This window comes from Hermetia illucens, chromosome 1, assembly GCF_905115235.1.
Source record: "Hermetia illucens chromosome 1, iHerIll2.2.curated.20191125, whole genome shotgun sequence".
Taxonomy (NCBI): domain Eukaryota; kingdom Metazoa; phylum Arthropoda; class Insecta; order Diptera; family Stratiomyidae; genus Hermetia; species Hermetia illucens.
In genome coordinates this window covers 49,017,665-49,031,344 of record NC_051849.1, presented here as the reverse complement: position 1 = coordinate 49,031,344, position 13,680 = coordinate 49,017,665, and the positions used below count along the sequence as shown (strand labels likewise).

The following is a 13,680-nucleotide window of genomic DNA, read 5'->3' as shown; positions in this document are numbered from 1 at the left end:
TATTTATATATTTGTTTTTTTTAATACGTAATACAATATAAATTCTTGCGTAATTTGAGGACTTCCTCCCTCTCTTTTCCTCCTTGCTCCAGCAGAACCTGTACAAGGGACATCCTCAAAACAAAAAAGACAAACTGGCCTGAGGATGTCAAGGAAGGATGGGAGCCTCAGGGGCCGCGCCTCATTCAAGATTTGAGGCGGAAGAGGCAATAATCGCGGCTGTGATCCGTCGTGGATCTTCCCCTCCTTGATTCCTTGATCGCGGCACTCGGGTCCGGAGACTTACGCGCGCGGTCGAACCATTTTTTTTATTTTTCGCGAATTCCCTAGTATTGTCTATTTTGGAATCCGGTGCGGACCCACGCATCGAAAAAGACACGTTGATTTTGTAGTAATGAAGCGTGAGGGATCAAAGTGCACAAAGGACCCCCCACATTCCCGAGCCTGGCTAGAAAATTAAAAAGCACAGAGGCGTGCAAGAACGTGTCGACTGAGCACTTTGATGGAGCTTCAATCTTTGCGGACGGACCTTCACGGTCGACTTAGACATTTTTTTCAGGTTTCTGGGATAGCGTGTGTCCGAATGGCTCAAGTGGTTAGAGCGCTGGGCTGTCGTAGCGGAAGGCCGCGGTTCAAATCTCACTGGCGGCGGTGGGATTTGTTATCGTGACTGGATGTCGGATACCAGTCGACTCAGCTGTGAATGAGTGCCTGAGTCAAATCAGGGTAATAATCTCGGGCGAGCGCAATGCTGACCATATTGCCTCCTCCAGTCTACTGTAGTGTACCGTTACGGTCTTGAATGAAGTGCTATAACACACTTGAAGGCCCTGATCGAATATGGATTGTTGCGCTAACGATTATTATTATTATTATTTTCTGGGATAGCTCTGCCCTCTAGATCGTTGTCGGCCACTTAGGATGATCGCTCTGATCATTCTACCCACTTAATATCATTACAAACTCTACGGAATATCCTTATGAATGGGCTGGTTAAGAATTGAAAGTTGAGCTTCTATATCGCATCACAGAGTAATTAGGTTCGATATTGAGGACCGCTTTGAAATAGAAAGGGTAGAAAGGAATTCAAGGGCGCTTAGATAGAGAACCTGATTAATAACATCGATCATTTAGAGAGTGCTGCTGACCATATCGCGTTATCCCTTACATCCATATAAACATGCTTACCGGGCAGGGCGGTCAACCAAAATTGTCCTGCAATTAATTATAATGGGTTGATAATGTAGAGCAAATTTATTAACCTATATAAGACCATAAGGGCAAAATGGATATGCAAATTTGCTCCACATATTGTTCCAACGAGATTCTAGTATCTTTGAAGCATTCAAAAAATCCGTAAGGCTTTGTCACTCAATTATTTCTTTAAATGGAAAACTATGAAAAGTTCTAAGTAAATACTTTAAATTACAATTATTCTGAGCAAAAAGAGGTTTCGGCATCTCCCGGAGGGGAGGGAATCCTCGGTTGATTGCTTTTTACACTATGGCATATTTTCAGACCCACGGGTACCTTCTCGACTTCGGAAAAATGTACAACTTCCACTCTACTGGGAGAAACAAAAGCTTAAACAAAACTAACTGATCCACCCGGTTCTAATTTACTCATTATTCTTTCCTCTGCGTGTGTCAGATCACGTCACTTAATAAAACCCACACTAATAGGTATAGATATGCACATAATCCCAATGTATAGACGTATGCCTTCGTGATAAGATATCGAGAGTTCGTTACTCACTCTTAACATTTGTTTTGAAAACACAATAATGGTCAATTCAAATCTTACACAATCGAATTAGAAAAAACACTATCAGGAAAATTATAATCACTTCATGCGTAAATCACACGCACCCAAATTCTACTCGACAAATCCAAATTTGGGTTCAATATCGCAATATCTTTACCCAAATATAGAACGTAACCTTCAAAAATCTTATCTTATCGCATCAACGAGAATGTTAAGTAAGCTCCAGGTAAAATGGGCGCTGCACCTGTTTCTCGTCTTTCTCCCAGCTAACTTTCCTCGGGGCTCGTATTACACGGACCGTAAAGATAGCAAGAGAATGTTTGCAATAAATTTATCTACGGCTCCAGGGCGGAACGGTTATTCTATTCTATTCTATTCAAAGCGGTTAGCTTGCCACCGCTGGTGCAGCAAGGTAAGCGACAACATCTAGTATGAGTCACAGAACCAGCGACGACGAGTATAATTGGAAAAGAAGAAAATGTTGGAAAAATCGAGCCATCAAGATAAGATTTTCATGACATCGTATTTAGCGACGGTTACAAAGAAGATAAAGCCGAGATAGCATCGAAACGATATCTTGGGAGAAATTAATTTCCGTGGCTTTGATTGTAGGGAATTCGATTAGTTGGTTGTGCACGATTTAGTGCATTCGGAATGTAACTTATATGGCGCTGACATAGATTCACCGCCGCTGCTGCGGATGTTCATTTCCTATTACGCTTATAAAATGTGTAGCAAGAAAATAAGAGTGCCCTCTTTCAGGTTTCATTATGTTTTATATGTCTATCCGGAATTAGGTAGACGAGGTACGTCAATAGATATGGAATTGTGATTTGAATTCCGAGAAGAATACTTGCTGCATCAGATATATGCGAGCATAATCTAAATTGCATTTGAACTGCATTGCGGACAGGTTTTACTTGAGCATTCGAAAGTTCCAGGGAAAGCTGAGACCTTCTGTCTTTTGCATTCATTCACAGGTTCTCACACTGGCTTGAATTTTCATTTGGTGCAGTACAAACACCAGGACTAAGATACAAATTTCTACAGCTCGAAGTAAGGATAAACTTCAACACCAAGCCACCATTCAACATCCATGTACAACTAAACTCAAAGGGAAAACTTACCTCCCAGATTAAACGAAAGTCCTGCTGTTCAACACGTAGTAACTCGCACGTTGTTTTTGTTACGACCGTACTGTCTCGCGGCAAGTCATGAAGAATGGATTCTCCAAACGTTGCACCCACTCCTAGGTTGCATAGCGTAACCGGAGTCTGCAATGTAGAGAAGAAAAACAGAAATCCTGTAGAAAGCAATAAATGGAAATAACATCCTCGCATGCAAATCTAAATATCTAGTTTCCTACGTTCTACTTCCTTCGCTTCCTCGTTTCCTACTCGGCTTATCTCCACTGTGATTCTTGCAAGTTGGTAATTAGGAGACAACGATGTAGACTGGATAAAAGAGTACTAAAGGACCAGATGGGACTGATGATGTTCAAAGGAGATTCAACTTAATTCTTGTATACAAGGTGTGTTCGAGAATGTCGATGGTATAAAGGACGACTGGACTTTTTTCGTTTTTCAGAACAGTGCAATAGTTTGTTCTGGAAATTTAGCTGGGAAAACTCAGCAGACCTTTTAGTGTTATTTTACCGGAATGTTTTGTTTGGCGGGAATAATGCTTCAAGTTTCCGCCGTTATGTCTTTTCATAACCATCAAATGCAAAATATCCTAAATCTACCGAGAAAACCTCTCTTAAAAGGTTTTATGCACGTAGTAAATATGTGATGAAAAATTCGTGGGTTCGCTACGAATTCTATATGTTCTTTATCAAACATTATATCTTCTCCGTTATTATTTTCTTACAATACTCTTATCTTTATGTACAGTAATTATTATATTCACCTGGAGCCCTCTCCTTCTTTATATTTTCAGAAAACTCCGACTTCTTTATAGCGATCCACTTAAAAATTCTAACTTTTGATTTGATGGAACGCTTCGGTTCAGCAAATTTTTTTTTGTCAATTCATAGTAACATCCTAGACGAAGTATCCCGAGTCGTCCCCAAAGACTCCGCTACACGTAAACTGAGCTTGAAGAGGAATTCTGTGGACTTTCCAACCAGGGCAGAGTGGAAGACCGACGATTTGTTACCAGGTTATGACACAGTACTCTTTACCGATGAATCAAAGACGGTCTGTAGAGTAGGTGTGGGCCTGTTAAAAAATGCAAATTTTTTCAATCACAGGTTTTTTCAATTTCCAAGCTATCTCATCATCCCTGCCAGCGTACAATACAGCCCAGACAAAGCACAAGCAGACGCGAGCTTCCCGCTGCTTAAAACGGCAAAATACCTCAGAAGAATGTTGGGCTTGGTAAACTATCACTGTCATTTCCTGTCCCCGCTCACCACCAGTCCCTTATGAACGCCATCTGTCTGGTCCTAAAACCAAGCAATAGCAGATGATCTCCAGAAGCCCTCCAGATGAACGACATCACCAAGAAGCAGCTAGTAGACTTTACATTTTTGGCATTCCCTCAACAAGATGCACGCCTAGCCGTGTTCGTCGATGTCTCAAACGCTGAACTTCACCAAAAGGTGAACTAAAACCGGCAGCCGTCGAGTTTCTTCTGAAACCATTTGAATCGCGTTCAATAGAACTACGAAACTATCACTAGCCAGTATTATTAAACAACGCTTATTAATTCGAAAGTTAACAGGGGATCTCCTTGGTATGCTTCTATACAAATCATACCAGACAGTTGCCTATAAGGACGATATAAATATCCTGGCACGATCCAGGGAGAGTGGTAAGGAGACGCCAGGGAAAATTGACGAAATAGCGATGACCTAGAAATAAACGAACAGAAGACCAAAATTATGATACAACCCAGAGAAAGGCGGCAAATGCAGTACTAAATTATTACAACTTGGAAAGAGCGTTAGTTTTGTGGATATAGGGATAACCCCTCAGAAGGGACAACAACGAAATAGATGAAATCAACAGACACGTCATGCTTGCCAAGAAAATATTTTACTTTGTTCGTGATTTTGGTGTTTGACCTGGGGTTGGCTTCAGAATATAAATAAAAGGACCAGACCGTCTTTTAAGTACGGATAAATCCAGTGTATTTATTGCAAATATCGACATATCGTGAGTCAGTTACTCTCTTACACAGTTCTTGTTACCATTCGTAAATTAAAAATAAAAATGAACATAAGAAAATAAAGTTCATAATATACAATTCGACAGGCAAATTGACGATTCATTAAATTAAATTAACGTTTCAAGATTTCAAATTAACGCTATTGCAAATAAAATTAACACTTTAATAAATGAAATAAACCCTTTTTCAAATCAAACTCAGACTTTCGCAAATAATAAAATAAAACATTTTCACAAAAAGCTTGCACCGACCAAGTTCTTCATTTGCGATAGCGTAGGGTCAGCGTACTCCGATGATACGATGCTGACAGGTATTGACGAAAGCTTACACTAGCCAAATACTTCTTCCATATAGCAATACAGAAAGAACACTAGTATAGAACGGTGTTAACTTGATCTTGATGTTGATATAATTGCATTCCCAGATATTAGGCAAGGCAGAGAAAGCGGATCTAGCGCTGTTAATGCGTCGGGCAACATTCAGTTCGGTGCCATCATCAGCAGAAACTACGCTTCCTAAATATACAAATTGATCGATGCCTTCGATGCTCTGTGCAGCAATTCAGATAGGAAGAGTGCGATAACCTGTCAGACTGAAAACCTTTGCTTTGCTGGTGTTTATCTTCAGTCCAATTCCACTTGCTTTTCTTTCCAAATCCAGAGCCATTTGGCCAAGGTCCATGACCCGGTGAGAAAGCAAACAGATATTATTAGCGTAGTCGAGGTGTTTGAAGAAGGATATCATCGTCCACTGAATTGCTAGAAATAATGTCGGTGACAAGATGAAACCCTGGCGAACTCCGCTTCGAGCTTCAAAATCCTCCAAGGTTTTACATCGGTGCAGCTCGTGACATTTTGCGCAATTATATATCGCTCTGATAATAGCTATTTGATTCACCGGAATGCCCCTCCTGCGTGGAGCACTCTAGATACACTCCCTGTTCACGATATCGAAAGTTTTTTCGAAATCGATGAAGAGCAGGTGCAAAGAAGATCTAAACTCCGCCCACTGTTCCAAAGTGATCCATAGGGTATTGATGTGTTTGATGCAGGAGGTTTCGAAGCGGCAACCAGCCTGCTCTCTGTCGATCAAGCCTTCGAAATGTTGTTTGATGCGTTCCTGTATTATTTTAGCTATTATCTTTGCAACGGCAGGAACACGCAGATACCCATCTAATTGTCCCACTCAAAACGGATCCCCTTCTTTGGAATCTTGATGATCATCCCCTTTTGGTTACTTTTTGGCAAAGGCTTCGGATTCCAAAAATTTCCAAACGAGTGGAAGCAGTAGATCTGCATTAACTGCGGGTGCAGCGATATATAACTCCTCGGGGAAATCGTCGAGCGCTTTAATCCGTTTGAATGCATTGATGGCCGAAATGATTTCTTTTCTGCTTGGAGGAACAATCCATATCCGTATGTTACGTTGACTAGTCATTTCATTCACAAAAGGAAGTATGGATGTGATACGGTTAATAACCGTGGTGAAGTATTCTTTCCACTTCTTCAATCATTGTGGATGAGAAACCGACCGTTAATGTCCTTCTTAGGATCATCGAAAGTTTTGCGATGCAGGGTACAGTTCCGAAATTATTGCGGTCTGCGACATCTTCCGCTTCCCTTACGACCGGAATAGCAAATTTTCTCTTCCCATGGCGTGCACAATGCTGAAATTCTCTAAATTTCGCTGCAGCTTCCCAATCCTCTCTTGTTATGCATATCCCGGAGACAACTCCCAAACCTATTGCTGATCGCAAAGTGGTCGAGTTTATGGCAGGTTCTGCACTCAAATAATGTGCCACCTATGAGGGGACGGTAATTGCAAAAATCTATCCATTGCGGTCGCTAAGATTGTGTTTCTACATCACATGTCCAAGCAATTTGTTGTCAAATCCCACCTTAGCAGATCATCCATCACGATCACAGTGTCACCTTTAGGAATCTTCCTCCGAACTGCGTTTAATTGCTCTTAGAAAGCACCGTTCTCCACTGTACCGGTAGTTTCCGTTGGTGCATAGGATTATACAATTGTGATGCTCCTTAATCTGGACCAGAATATTGCAGTTACTAGAGCGCGTTTTGCGATAGTGGTCAGAAGCAACTCGACACCTCATTCGCGTCTGCTACCAATTGGCTTTCCAGAGTACAAAAGCACATTACCGTAAGAGAGAAAGGACTATTCTCCAAAGTCCCATCATTTTACTTTGCTTAGGCCCAGCATATCCAGCTTATGTCATTGGAATTCCCGCTCAAGCTGGAGAAAGCGAGCATTCTGAGGACTATCAAGAAATGTGTCTACATTCCAGAAACCAATCATAGTCCGTTTTCGAAAGCCAAAGGTCGTTGACGTGAGATAGGATTGGATAGGGACTGCAAGGCGTTGTTAACGTTTCGGTAGCAATAAAGTTTCAAAATTTGCACCCTATCCCGTTTAGCCGCCTCTGAACACGAGCAAGGATGACCTTGAGTGTTTTCTTAAGACCCAGCTCACAAGCTTCCCTTTCCTTTTTTCTTCTTTGTAAACTTTCACTCGTTGATGGATCGTTTTATATGTGCAAGTTTTTGAAATGAGACTCTTGTGCCTACAGTGCGATAAACACCTCGGCAAATACAACAAATATACACAGAGGCTTTCAAAAACCAGCGATAAGAGACGAATCTCACAACACATAGTAAATTGGAAAGGAAAACACACTTCTCACCCTAACTTTCTAGCCAGGAATCTGCTTCGGGAATATAGGGCAGCCAATATAAATAATTTACCAGATGAAAATCTGATGTAATTGTTATAAATTGAATTGACTTTGAAAAGAATGGTATATATTTTGAAACAATAGTTAAGAAGATATATGTATGTATCCCTCGTTTAGTTATGAATTATGAAAATATATCGTTGTTTTCAATCTAAATAAAAAGACAATAAATTCTAATGTAGACCTCCCTGTCGTTCTCTGGTGCTGCTTCTAAGTGAGTTACGTATCAGACCATTCTCATAAGTGTGAACAATTGCTGAATTAAGTACATATCTACACATTTGCATGTAGATATCTTGGGTAGGGGACAATTAGAACAGACTATATATGAAATCTTTCTAAAAGCTCCATCTCTATACATCTCGGTCCATATCTTAACTACGTAAAAACCTCAATATCGTAGTTGTCACCACTAAATTGAGAGCATTATCCACTTGTGTCGCTTCCAGCCTAATCATTTGAAACAATTGAAACAACAATCGAAAAGTAGACATCTAGCCACATGCCCGGTTCTCAGCCCCCAAACTGCTAGCACCAGAAAAATCTAAATTGGTAGACGCTCATCAATTCAATAATTCAAAAATTCATGCAGCATTGACCTTTAAAATGATCGGGTTTGCGGTTGTGGCCAAACAAAGCAATAAGCCCCACTGTTTATGTGGATCACACAAGAAATTTAATAATTTTATACATTTTTCTGCTTGAATCTACCAAAATGAATCTGCTTCAAACCATGTATCTCACACGTTCAACATTATATCATCCGAGATCCATGCATAAATACGAGTATCTCGCTCATTGTGTAACTGTTGCAAATTGGATTCATCTTGTCGAGTTTAATCGCTTTCAATGTCGATGTTACACAAACAATGATTGCTACGGTTTTTCCGAGATATGTATCTTAAGATAGCAGATCTGAACCAATTTATCATTGCCTTCTTCAGCTTTGATGTGTGATAATCGCTGGGTGTTAATTTCACGGGTACTTATTTGTAATTGCATACTCGGCAGGAAAAATGCGTACTGAAATGGTTATTGCACAATTCCAATTTGAGGCTTTGTGTGCAGCGGCTTCTTCGCACCTTGGAATTTGTTTACCTTTGGCATAAGATTTAATTAGCTGCCGAAGAACTGGTAATGTTGCATTTTGTCAGGTTTTTATTGGATTCAAGTCTTTACCTGTGCTCGCTACAATTTCATTGGACTTTCGCTTCTGCAACGTCAGGCTTTGTCGGCCTTTGCCAGATGCGCTGCGTCATGCTATGGATAATGGAGTTTTTTTTCAGGTAAATGCAATGATATTTCCGACGTTTAGCTAAAATTAATTCGACTTCGCAATACCGCATTCGAGCGCTCAATACTTCAATTCCGAATTCATTAGGGCCATATTAAAATTTCAGATTGATATTGGATATAAAGAGCTTAAGAGATTAGGCAGATATGATGAAAATAGTAATTATAACTGAGCGTGATGAAAAGTGATGAATTGCTGCCCAGCTTGTCTGTAATATCAACGCCATATCGTCTTGGACGTGTAAACTTGTAAACGCTTCAATCATTAAAATACAGAGTCATGCCGTGAAGGCTAAATTTACTTTTGCTAATTCTACCTGTTCATATACATGCATATGCATGACACGTAGAAATGAGTATTCTAACACTTTCGATCATCTTCCTTCATGGTCAAAGTTTGAGATCCGTCCTTGGCCTTCTCAGGCCTCTAAACTTACTTTCCTCTTAGTCAGAACAAGAGCCAGGATAAATTAAACCGAATACCGATGGCACTATCCTATTTGTTTTTCTTTTTTCCTGGGTGAGCAAAATGTTTGTAACCTGGGCTTCCTATATAATTCTTTGACAATTGAGTCCACTAGTATCCGAAATCTATTCAAGATACAAATCCCGCTGTAATCAATGAACCTTTCGTTGTGACAGCTAAGTGTTCTAACCGCTATCGATCCATCTTTCTTATGAGGTTCTAAATATACAAAATATTTGCTATCCTCGTTGATTTCATTATTTCGCTAATAGCATCATTTGAAGACGCGTTTGTCTTAAACATAACAGCAAACTAATTTTAAAGGATTTTGTTTGATACAAAACCTTAAAGCCAACATAGAGGAGGACAATAGTTTCAATGTTGCTCATGCCTTATTATGGAACCGTTTGACACATTACCTCAGATCAGGTCTATTCAGTACAGAAGCCAAACCCCGTGGGTTCAGGGAGTCTCAGCTACTTTGGAATCTCTGATCCCCTTTTTTCGCCTTAAGAATGCCTTGAGTGTAACGTGCCACTCGACGCTCGCTTTGCAGCATAGCCTTAATTATGGTGTTCTGGGACCCAAGACATCATTCTATTGAAAGGCGATGACGATGGTGTTCCCTCCTTTTGTAGTAGAAAAAGGTGTGGCAGACATCATCCATCACATCCTAGCAATAAATGCAGTCAAGCGACAGTGATTTCCCGAATATGTGCAGTTAAGATTGAAAATATCCATGTCCGTTGAGTAGCTGGGTTAGGTAATAGTCAAGCTCACTGTTCTATCGGTTGATCCATGGTCGTACGTCTTTTATTAGACGCACGGTCCATCTTCCCCCTCGGTTCTCTTTTCCAAGATTGCAGCCATGTGCAGACAGTACGGGCTCTTTTTTTACAAGCGACAACGTCCTTATCGCCTGTTCTGAGATATATAAACCTCCGGTCGGCCGCAAGAAGACCGACCAAAATTACTCCCGCTATCACCATTACTGCAGGCTCCGAGGCGGTACAAGGGGCGGGCACAACTCGCAGAGCTCCTCATCTTTGTACTTGCGCTAGACGCTCGAGGTGCATCTCCTTACTGAGGGAGTCAATTCATACTTCATAAAGAAGGACGGACTGAACCGCATTCATCAGCAAGCGATGCTTCCTGGAAAGAGACCTCGCAAACTGGACATCAGCCGGCAAATCGCATTCATTCTAGCTGTAAGCTTGTCTGCGGTATTGTGAATCTGCTCGAAGAAGTGAATCTTCATATTTATCTTGCGGTGAAATATCGCTGGCTTCATAAAACGCTTATTCGCCACATGACCATTCCCAGTAAGCGATGAGCTTGTTCAACCGTGGGTGCGATAATCATCCGCGCATCCAATCAGCTGCGATTCTTCGGCATCTCGAGTCGTAGAAGACTATCGTATAAGGCGTTTTCCAATGTTCGGAGAGGATAGATCCCCCCCCCCCCCCCCCTTATTCAACACTGTCCATCTCAGGTCTTGTAGATTAGGGCACCGTCCATTCAATAGCCCCTCAATATGCACAATTGGTAGCCTGGAGTATGGAAACGATTTTCCAGTTCCTCAAGCATCTGGCACCACCACGCAGAATTGAAGGCGTTTCTTACAGTAGTATGAATTGTGGATCGCCCCGCTGTAAAGCCATATTGTGTTGGTGAGTAGTCTCTAGCAGCAACGATTACCTCAGTCAACCTTGGCTTGATGAGATCCTGATATGCTGACGATGCCTCGAGGTTGCCTTTGCCTCACTAGCACTGCGTCGAGCAGCAAGATCGGCTTGCATTTACGTACGAACACTTCATCGATAAATCGCTGAGACTAAGAACTTCGTAGTAAAAGTTACGTCAGGAATAGTGCCTTCGGAAGCTGCCACTGTTTAGGGCAATAAGTCCTGTTCTGGCAGCCATCTCCAAAATTTTTGTGTCTCGAGAATCTGGTTAAGGTATGCCCCGTTCGAGGGCTCTGGCGTTAAAGCCTTCTCCAACTAGAACTCTCCCTTCCGTGTCTCGAATCTTGTCCTCTACGCCGACGAGCATATCGTGAAAAGCGGGGATAGATTTGTTCGGAGTGAGTGAAAAACGTCACTTCCGCAGAATGAAGCCATCTCCTAGAGCATGGACCCGCACTCACAAGTTAACTGTATCTCTCACCCCAATGCCAGATATATCGGCATACCATGATGGTGAGCTTCTATCTCGGTGCTCTTCGCTGAGAAGCAACAAGTTGGCTCTTTCTCTTGGGACATATTCCCCATCAGTTCATGAGCAGTCGCACTCGTATGCATATTTGCTTGCTGGATCATGGTGTTTGATGTTTTGCTTTCTGTAACAATTGTTTGAATACCTGGCCCCGCCTAGAATCGGAAACAAGAGCACACCGTGGTCCTTGCAAAGGATACAACGCTTTGTCGATTCATAGGTATTCGTTTGGTGGCGAGGTTCGTCACACTGGTAACACAAAGTGTTTCTGTCCCACTCCTCGTAAGACCCTGCTATGTGTCAGTATGCCCAGGACTTAAAACATCGGGTTGGAACCGCCCTTTGCTTTATTCTGCAAATAAGCCACCCGATCTTTACTTTTCCGCAATAGAGAAGCCGGCGACCATCTTCTCAGGGACAATGACAATGGACAATTTTTGTCCTCTTGAGTTGACAGACGTAACTCCCATCTTAAGGTTGCTGACATCTGAGTAATTCCTTTTTATCGATTCCGTATTAGTGCGACAATGCAGATCCCGTAATTTAAGGGCGCACATGGGTTCTAGACTGGAGATCACTGTTTTGTGACTAGAATGCTCAGCACCGTCTTGCAGAACGTACTCCTCTTATCGGTCTTCAACCCAAGCTTAACAAGAATATCGGCGGCTCGAGTCGCCGGATAGATTTAACATCTACCCAAGTATCTTCTGGTTTAGCGTTGTTGTGGACTTCTTGAAGAACTTCTGCAAAAGATCTCCCTTCTTTCGACTTGATGAGAACAGCCTCTGATCGCGGTTTGCCCCTTATCTTTTTTTTAAAGCTGATGTTGCCGTCGTAGTCGACTTAGACTAGAGCTACTGCTTACCGCGGATTCAAACCTTTACACGCAGGGACTTAGATTTTAAAAATTCGCACAAAAAACAGAAATTTTCTCAAACGAATTCAGCTAAGTTTACTTTTGGTCATACTTCAGTTCAAGTCTCAACAATAGACAGTGCTGCTTCCTTTTTTAATAAAATCGACCGATCTAGCGCTAAAGATGTAAAGTACAACCTTAACTAACAGGAAGCATTTGTGCTTCTGGATTGATCAGAAAAAGAAGAATAATCTTCTGCCGCTAGCTATTACTTCGCAGTTAGAAACAATTTTCCTGAATCACACAAAATCAACCCTCTGCCTTCCGCCCGTTTCCCTTTACCCTTTCCGCGTTTGCCAACAATAAATCTATATATTTATTAGTACTCTAACCAGTTTCGAAAAATGCTGGTTAATCCTTTTCATTTCATACCCCATTCGGTCATATTTCTGAGAAATAAAATTTCGTACGCTCCGAAATATTTGTTCCAAGGAAGCTTCTCACCAAGAATGATTCCCAAATGGTTCAGTTCTTCGGAGAGTTAAGGGTTGTACCGGTCGTCTCCCGAAGGCAAAGACCATCCTGTTTTTTCCTTTTTGTAAATAATATAATTGAATTTTAACCTGAATTTCCTGAAAGTCCATGCCTAAGACATCAACTACCAATTAAATCAACAGCGCGTTGTATATTTTTGCACACCGCCTCGAGATCTCGGTTGACAGCTTGCAAGGCATGTCAACTGCGAAAGGTTTCGGTATGAAGGCTGCTGTGATCTTCTGCCAGGAGGTAGGCCCGTAGCCCAGAACAAGCATGCTCGAAATATGTTTCTCAACAGATGCTCTATACCCCTCGCTAGATAGATATTGTCTATTTCGGGTGCTTTGACGTGTAAGAAAGACAATATAGCAGATCTCACTTTTTCGTCGGTAACCACTATTTCCACAGTGTTCTAGTTCCTCTTGGACAACTTTCGAGTTGAAGGTGCCCGTTTCTACTTTTTCCACTTGTTCTCCCGCAGGGTGTACTTCCAAGAAAGTCTGCGCTGACTCCGGTCTGGAGTTCGTGAAAGTACCATCCGGTTTTCCAAAGGAGACCAACTTATCCCTTTTAAGGACTCAAGACAGCCTTGAAGTCTCTCTTTCGCTTTCAGTTCCTTGCGGTATG

General features: G+C 41.6%; 1 protein-coding gene across 7 annotated transcripts in view; it reads right to left on the bottom strand.

Annotated features, from left to right (window-relative positions):
* LOC119649168 (rap guanine nucleotide exchange factor 4) overlaps nt 1-13,680 on the bottom strand; it is a 313,803-nt gene that overhangs the window by 69,151 nt on the left and 230,972 nt on the right. For 4 of the 7 annotated variants that reach the window (XM_038051205.1, XM_038051199.1, XM_038051217.1 and 1 more), the window contains one exon: nt 2,892-3,038. The exons of 2 other annotated variants lie outside the window; for them this stretch is intronic. In XM_038051205.1, the coding sequence (XP_037907133.1) occupies nt 2,892-3,038 (147 nt within the window). Of the gene's footprint in view, nt 1-1,755; nt 1,780-2,891; nt 3,039-13,680 lie in introns of those variants that run through there. One more of the 7 variants, XM_038051245.1, reaches the window with a different exon arrangement.